At 41.0% G+C, this 8928-nt stretch overlaps 1 protein-coding gene across 1 annotated transcript; it reads right to left on the bottom strand.

The window, feature by feature from the left end:
• Window positions 1-2344: 2344 nt before the first annotated feature.
• LOC142425718 (olfactory receptor 11H12-like) lies at window positions 2345-3325 on the bottom strand. Its single transcript, XM_075531053.1, has one exon. It carries the CDS (start codon window positions 3323-3325, stop codon window positions 2345-2347), a length of 981 nt encoding a protein of 326 aa, XP_075387168.1.
• Window positions 3326-8928: the final 5603 nt, after the last annotated feature.

Here is an 8928-nt window from a genome sequence, read left to right on the forward strand (position 1 = left end):
GAAGATAGCAACAAATGTACAAATGTCTTGACATTATGGATAGATGTATGGATTGTAATAGGAGTTATACGAGACCCCAATAAAATGATTTTTAAAAAGTGATAATTTCAACCTAACTACATCTGCCATAATCAACTTTATGATGCTCTGTGTCTGATAGCAAGGCTATTTACATCCCAGGACAAGGTTAAGAGGGGAGTCATCAAGGCTTATTCCTTTGGGGACCCTACACGTGGATTCTGCACTTCCACTGTCCCCCACAGCTTTCTCACACTGGGTGTTCACAATTTAGACTCTTCCTTTAGATTTGCATTTTACTGTTAACACTCCTTGGCACATCCTGGCTGGTGTGCATCTTCCATGGGTATTTAGTTTATGTCTCACATAGATGGCAACTTATTTTAAGACAATCCTTTAAGACCCCAGACAATATCTTTCTGTTATCCAGGTTCAATCTGATTTCTTTACCACACTTGTTATAGCACTTGTATCTTTAGTGAGTTCTTCCCGAGGGTGAGTATTGAGTAGGACCATGTCAAGAGAACCAATGAATTGTTCTTAGGTCAGTCTATGAGTTTATTTATTCCTATTCTGGAGCTCTACTGGTTTGACCTCATGTCTTGGGAAGGGGTCAGAGGGCTAGGAAGCCTCTCAATAGATTGTGACAGATTCCTGGTTGAACTCTGATAAGTAAGATTGACGAAAAGACTTGACAGTTTCTCACTTGGCTGTCCATGACCAAATTTGTCAATACATTTCTGCCTTTTGAAAGAGTAAGCCATTTCTTTCCAAGGATATTGTTCTAAGATAAAACTGGTAAAAGAAAAATTATTATGTGCATATTAAAATAATTGCATTTAGACCTTTCAGGAGATTTCTGATTTTGGATTAGATGGTAAGCACTAATTTTGATAACCAAAATATCATCATGGCAATACTTCATGAAGCCTATGTAAATTCTTTTTATTTCATATGAAACAAGTGGAAACAACTTTAATAGCCAACAAAAGGATTGGTGGTGGATGGCAGGAGGATGTAGGAGTCTTTAGTAACTTTATCTCTGAATTTGAGTACTGATTCTTTAAGTAGTTATTTTTGTCTAGTAGTGAAATATTTCTTTTATTCCTAGTCCTTCTCCTGAAAATTCTGTTTCTTAATATGCTTCACAAATTATCGCAAGCTACTTGCAAGAAAAACTGTCCTTGTAGAAAAACTGACATTGAGTTTCCATCTAAACACATGAAAATTTACAATTTGATATCATTTATAATGATAATTATAAAGCTTTTAATCAGAGAAAATAAAGTTGAAATCATATTAAGTATAATAATATAGTTAAAGAGTTGTGTTAGAGAGGTTGAATTCTGGATGCTCTTTTAATAACAGCGAGTGTAAACATAATATGATTCAGCAACAAATAATAATGAGAAAACATGCTATTATTCAGCAACACATTTAATGCTACTAATTTGTGTTGAAGAGAGTCATTTTCCTCTCCATCACTTAGGAGAAGATATGTTATTTGCATGAAAAAGAAAATAACCAGAATCCTGTATTTTAAAATGCCTTTACAAGTGCTATAAACATAGAATAAAAATGTACATTTTGGGAGACTACACTGATGTAATATGGAAAAAAATCCAACATATAGATGGATGTCATTAAGCTAGACTACTATGTCATAGAAATCTTGGGTAAATTTTTTGGAAGGGTCACTTTATAGGCAATGATGAAATGTAAGAACAACAGTTAGATAAGAGAAAGGCTTTGTTTCATTTATTTTAAGCCAACAAAACAAACAAAACTTATACTTTTATGGAACTTTTTGATTTATAAATTTAAGTTATCAAGTAGAAGAGGGAAATTTTTATCATACATAAGCCATATGAGAAGTATCAAAAAAAATGCACCTAATTGTTCCTTAGCTAATACACAGTTGAAGTGTTAAAGAGGGACACAATGGTTCTATTGACTACACAATCTATTTTATCATTGTAAATGGTTCCATGAACCCCCCAAACCTACTGCCATCGGGCCTAATTCAACTAATAAAGATTCTATAAGACAGAGAGTGGAACTGCCCCTTCGTGTTTCCAGGGATGTAAATCATTATGGGAGCAGGAAGCTTCATATTTTTTCTATAGACCCACAGGTGGACCTGAACTGTTAACCACCCAAACAGCTAGGACTCCTAAGGCTCTCCTAGATGTGGAAGTCAATAACATAAACAAATCAGAATAAATAGATGCAATATCATTATTTCAAACTTTGGAGAATCAGGCAATTCTGATAATTTAGTGCAAGACTATACTAACCTAATCATGGAGGAATCCAGTAGTCTGTCCTAGCTTGTGCTAGAAAGCCCCACAACTTTCCTCAAGGCTGCTTTCATGTCCTTATTCCGGAGGCTGTAGATGAGAGGGTTGAAGAGTGGGGTCACCATAGCATAGAACAGTGTTGCAACTTTCTGCATCCCAGCAGAATGTCCGAGTCCTGGGCTCACATACATGACCATCAGAGAGCCATAGAACAGTGACACCACGGCCAAATGAGATCCACATGTTGAGAAGGCTTTACGTCTTCCAGTGGCTGAAGGTACACGAAACACAGCTACTAGGACAAGAGTATAAGATCCAAGGATGAAGAAGAAATTACCAAAGATAACTAAGGAGGTGAGAGTATAGCAAAGCAATTGGATCCTTGGTGCAGAGGTACATGCCAATGCAAGCAGTGGTCCTGGATCACGCACAACATGGTCAATGATGTTTGGGCCACAAAAGGGCATCTGAGACATAAGAACAATGGGGATCAGGAACCACAGAAACCCACAAACCCAGCAGACAGTGACTAGTTTAGCACAGAGATACCCAGTCATGATATTAGGGTAGTGCAAGGGGCGACAGATAGCAAGGTACCGATCAAAAGCTATGACAGCCAAAAGGAAGCTTTCAGATATGCCCAAAGAGAAAAAGAAATAGAATTGGAGGAAGCAACCAGCAAAGGAAATAGTTTTTGTCTCTGAGAGAAAGTTGACCAGCATCTTGGGGACTGTCGAAGAGACATACCAGATCTCTAGGAAGGAGAAATTCCCCAGGAATATGTACATGGGCGTGTGAAGTCTCTGGTCACACCACACTGCACAGAGAATAGCACCGTTTCCTGTTATGGTCATAACGTAGGCTGTGGTAAAGAGGGAGAACAAGAGGCTCTGGATCTGCCACTCAAAGGAGAAACCTAGGAGTACAAATTCATTCACGGAAGCAAAGCTGGAATCCTGCTTGGAGACATTCATTGTGTCAGCACTCTGCAAATTTAAGAGAAACATTATTATCAATATGGTTCTTAAAATATGTTAACTTTTTAAGAATCAAGAGAAGGAGGGTCAAGGACATGCCATTTGCAGAAACGACGATCGGTTAAAAATAATTTAGTCCACCCTTTCTTGACCACATACCATGTGTCTGGACAGAAACCAACCTTTGCTACTTCTGAGCCTCTCTCTTGCTACATGGCCATGGAAGAAAGAAGCAAAGTTAAACTCATTTTGTAAGTGTGTCGGTTTTCGTCAGGGATGATCTATGATAATTTCTGGCTAGGACTGAGCATGAAATTGGCACTTAATAAATGTATTAGCTTTTCACCTAGAGCCATCTTATCATACAATTGAACTAGGAATGGAGGTTTTAGGTACAATATGACTATGTGCATCTCAGTTAGAGGTCTTGCATATGTCCTATAAAGATGCAAATGAGGCAGATATATCTTGGAGTAAACTGGCATTCCTTTAAAGTAAAACCGCTTGTTGTTGCCATCAGTGTCATACAAATGTGATAGCATACGTTACTTACCAACACTGACCAGGAAGGCTGTGATGTGGCAATACTTCTGTTGATAACCATGGTCTTAACGCTTATATTTAATCTTCCCCGTTTAAAGATGAGTTAAAAAGGAAAGATAAGTAATTAGCTTCTTTATTTTTTAACGTTGCACTTGTTCTCTAAATATTCAGGATTTATTTTCCTGATGTGCTAGTGCAAAATGAAACAAAATGCACATGACTGAATCTGGGTGATGGAAGTCCAATCCCTTTTTTAGTCTTGAGTAAATGCTCATCCTTTCCCATATCATGGAAGAGATATGGGGTATCAGGCATGGGCATTTAATGAGGGTTTTTGGCGCGTGTTTGGTGATATTTAGTTATGTAAATCCCAAAACCTCTGAGTACTTAGGTTCTGAGCACAAACACAGACGTTTCAAAACGATTTCTCCCTCCAACTTTCTGTGTACTCCTCTGCTCAGGGGTGTCCTTTGATATGGTGAGGTGGATGTTCTTTGTGCTTCATCCAGTAATATATATCTCTATTTAAAATATGCTAAATTAGGAGCATTAAGAAGCCCTCATTAGGAAACCATGCAATGACAGGGGGTGGCACACGGATGTCAAGAGCCTCAACAATGCTCAAAGGATGATGGGGATCAAATCCCTGAAGGAGCTGATTGAGGAATCTATGGCTTCTGTCTCCAGCCAAATAGAGCTGTATTACTGCACAACAGTTAAGCATGACATTTCCCCATCACATATCCACCTGGGACCTGGCCTCTATCGCCTACCAATCTATAAAAGTTTAATGATTTCAAGCTCTCTGAGGAATAAGGGTCAAGCAACTTCTTGTGGCATCATTGTTTGCAATAAGTCCAATGCTATCCTGATCTAAATACCATCCTCTGTGCAAAAAATGGGAAAAACTGATTACCAGCGTCATATGGATATGGAAGAAACTCAGAGTTAGCAGTGAACTCCTGAAGAAGGACAAAGTTGGAGGGATTGCTTTACCTGACTTTAGCACCTATTATGCAGCCAGCCTAGTCAAAACACTGTGACATTGTTAAAATGACAGATATTCTGACCAATGCAAAAGGACTGAAAACCCAGAACAAAATCATCAGCATACAGACAATCTGGTCTCCTAAAGGGCCCCAAAATATCAAATGGGAAGCAGATGCCATCTTCAATAAGTGTTGGTGGATAAAATGGATAGCTTCCTGCAGAAAAATGAAGCAAGACCCTTACCCAGTCCATGAACAACAATAAACTCAGGTCATTTAAAACCTAGAGGTAAAACCCCAAACTATTAGGGCCATCAATGTGGGAATTGGGACAAAGTTCTCTGAGAGCTTTGACTGAGAGAATGCATAGCCTATCGGAAATAGGGGAGGACACAAACACAGAGGAGGCACAAATCAACACATGGGGTATACTGAAGATAAACCAACTGTGTACATCAAAAGAAGACACCAAGAGAGAAATAAGTGATACCATAGACTGGGAAAATATCTTTAGCAATGACACATGAGACCAAGGCCTTATTTCTAAAATCAAAAGTACATTGTTACAATACAGGAAGAAAAAAAATTCCCCACTGAAGAGGTGGGCAAAGGACCTGAAGGAAAGTTTCTGAAGCGCAGAATTCCAAATGGCCAATGAACATAGGAGAAAATGCTCCAGATCCCTACTCATAAGAGAAATACAAATGAAAACAACTCTGAGAGACCACCCAGCTCTTTCAAAGACAGCCCGATTCAAAATATCAGAACGTAACAAGTGTTGAGGGGCTATAGAGAGATTGGAACCCTCATTCACTGGTGGTGGACCTTTAGGTATGTACAGCCATTATAGAAATCAACTTGGCCATATCTCAAACAGATGGTAATTGAGCTACGATATGACCCAGCAATCCCCTCCTGGGCACGTACCCAGAAAAGACAAGAAACAAAGCATAGCCAGACATCTGTGATCTAGTGTTCATCACTGCACAGTCCCCAATTGGAAGGAAGGCAACAACCCAAGTTTCCATCAACGGATTAATGGATTATACATGCAATGCAGTACTATGCATCCCTAAAAAGCTCTGATGAACTCATGAAACACATCGCTGCAAGCGAAGCACTTGAGGAAATTATGCTAAGTGAAGTAAAGCAAGCACAAAAGGACAAGTACAAAATGAGTCCACTGAGGTAGGCAAAAAAAAAAAAAGTAAAAAAAGTGAAAAGGAACATACTGGAAAAGGTACTATATAAATACATTCCCGGGATTTGGTTCAGGTACTAAGGTAGGTGCAAACCCAACGCAGGGATAGCTATGGCAGCCAACTAATGTGGAGGGAAAAGAGAGAGAGAGGGACAGTGCTAGCGGGGGAACCGGGCACTAACCAACCACCCGGCTCACCAAGACGTGGATGCAGCATACAGTCATGAAGCAGGGACACAATAGAGGGGTCTGCAGTGTGACCCCAATCCCAATTAGGTGGGAACTGTCTACGCCCCACTCCAGAGCGATGCACTTCAGAGGACTGCACTTAACCTACAGCTCTGATAGTGGGGTGCGTCTGATCAGGATCAAGTGAAGAGGGAAGGAGAGAGTGGAACACACCCCAACCAGCCAAGCCCTGTGGACAACCTTCCGGCTCACAGCAGCCAATGCACAGAGAGGATCACAGGGCCGGCCCCATCTTGAGACAGGATGACACCCCTCACTGACACACAGCTCTAAGGGAGACAGCACTGGAGACACGATGTGGGAGATGTGCCCGATGCAACCCCATTACACCACAATCACACTGTCAGGGTGCACAGCGGAGCAGCAAGGGGAGCAAAGCAATGCAGTTCCTGTGGAATGCCAACGTGGGCGTTTGGGCCAGGCTGTGGCACCCCAGCGGACGCCACTGGAAAGCACTCATAAAGGTCACTGGGCAGACCTGCAACTGTCTGAGGGCTTTTCAGTTTTTGATGTCGGTTTTTCTTTCTTTCCTTGTTTGTTTTGTTGTATTAACTGTTGTTGATTTTTTTTGTCAGTTTGATATGTTTTGCTTTGCTTTGCTTTTGTGTGGATTACTGTCTATGCCTGGGTCTCTGGACAAACTGGATGAACAATCCAGAGGACAGAACAATGGGACGGACAGTTCCCGGGGGGGACATGGGAGAGGGGGAGGTAGAGGAAAAGGAGGGAGGTACCAAGAAACCCAGGGACAAAGGAAGAATAAGTGATCTAAATGTGATAATGAGGAGGCCATAGGAAGCTTGGGGGGCTTGATGAAGGGCAATGGAGCTGAGAGGAGTAACCAAAACCTTAATGAAGATGGAATGTGATAGTGGGACAAGAGGAAAGTAAAAGGAAATAGAGGAAAGAGCTGGGAGGCAAGGGACATTTATCGTGGTCTCAATACAGGTATGTATATATGTAAATACATTTATATATAATGACAGGGGAGTATATCTATGTCCATATATTTTTTATAAAGTATTACGGTAGCAGATGGACATTGGGTCTCCAGTGAAGTACTCCTTTAATGCAAGAACAATTTATTCTACTAACACCGCACTCTGTGATGTTCACCATACCTGACAGGATTGCTGAAGACAAAATGGGTGCATAAGCAAATGTGGTGAGGAAAGCTGATGGTGCCTGGATATCAAAAGATATAGGGTCTGGGGTCTTAAAAGGCTTGAAGATAAACAAGCAGCCATTTAGCTGAGAAACAACCAAGCCCATATGGCTGGTAGCACATCAGCCTTTGTGATTATGAGTTGTCAATGGGATCAGGTATCAGGCATCAAAGACCCAAAACACAACAAACAAATAAAAACATGCCAAAGAGAATGAGGGTGAAGGAAGATCGGAGACCCAAAGCCTATCAGCATCAATTGGACATCCCTGTCAGAAGGGCCACAAGGAAGAGATGAGCCAGTCAGGGTGCAGTAAAGCACCAATTAAATGCACAACCTTCCTCTAGTTCTTTAATGCTTCCTCCCCGGACCCACTATCATGACCCCAATTCTATCATACAAATCTTGCTAGATCAGAGCATGTATGTGGGTGCAGATAAGGGCTTGCAACATGGGGAATCCAGAGCAGACAAGCCCTTCAGGACCAATAAGGGGATCAATGATATTAGGGGGGGAAGGGAAGGGGGAGGATGGGGGAACCAATCACAATGATTGACTTATGGCACCTCTCTCAGGGGGACGGACATCAGAAAAGTGGGTTAAAGGAGACAGAGGTCGGTGTAAGACATGAAAAAAAATTATTTATAAATTATCAAGGGGACTTGGAGAAGGGAGAGTGTGGGAGGGAGGAGAAAAATGAGGAACTAATACCAAGGGCTCAAGTAGAAAGAAAATGTTTTGAAAAGGATGATAACAATATATGTACAGATGTTTTTGACACCATGGACATATGTATGGATTGTGATAAGAACTTTAAGAAACCCCAATAAAATAAACACTAAAAAAACGCAACCCAAATGAAAGCGAATAATTTCGAATAATTTCACATGGCTGCATAAGGAGATCAAATTTCCCGATGCTGCTGCATTCCAGGCTAAGGGCAGCGCTAAGGTCCACTCACAGTGTTCTTTGTCTGACATCTGCCTGCTGACGCCTCTGTCCAATGACAGTGAGGATTCACCAGAGTCCCCTCCCATGTAGGGACTCTGGAAAATGTTTTTGGGCCACCACTATCTTCCTTAGCTTTCAGCAAACTGGGTATTTAGGATTTAGACACTAGTGCTATTCCTTTCTGCGGATTTGCATCCTATAAGCTATTTTGTATCCCACAGGCTAGTGTGCTTCCTCCGTGTGGACATAGCACCATCTGCTTTTTTCACCACACTTTTTGCTATGGTACCCATGTTTTCAGCGATCTCTCCATGATAGTGAGTACCAGTCAGGGCTATGTGGTAAGAATGCATTGTTCTTCTATTAGGAAGCAGCAGAATACTTAAAAGTTGTGCTAGCAGGAGTTCTTAGCTAGGCAGAATTCTTTATTTATAAAGGGAAAAAACAGGGAATTTTACTATTTAAGTCCATTGGTTAATGTGTGTTAGTGGGCCATGTGACTGCCCAACTAACAGGACTAGTAACCACTAAGAG

This window comes from Tenrec ecaudatus, chromosome 14 (assembly GCF_050624435.1).
Source record: "Tenrec ecaudatus isolate mTenEca1 chromosome 14, mTenEca1.hap1, whole genome shotgun sequence".
Classification (NCBI taxonomy): domain Eukaryota; kingdom Metazoa; phylum Chordata; class Mammalia; order Afrosoricida; family Tenrecidae; genus Tenrec; species Tenrec ecaudatus.

Excerpts from the sequence above, each read along its gene's own strand:
- LOC142425718 (XM_075531053.1), bottom strand. The coding sequence starts at position 3,325 with ATGTTTCTCTTAAATTTGCAGAGTGCTGACACAATGAATGTCTCCAAG.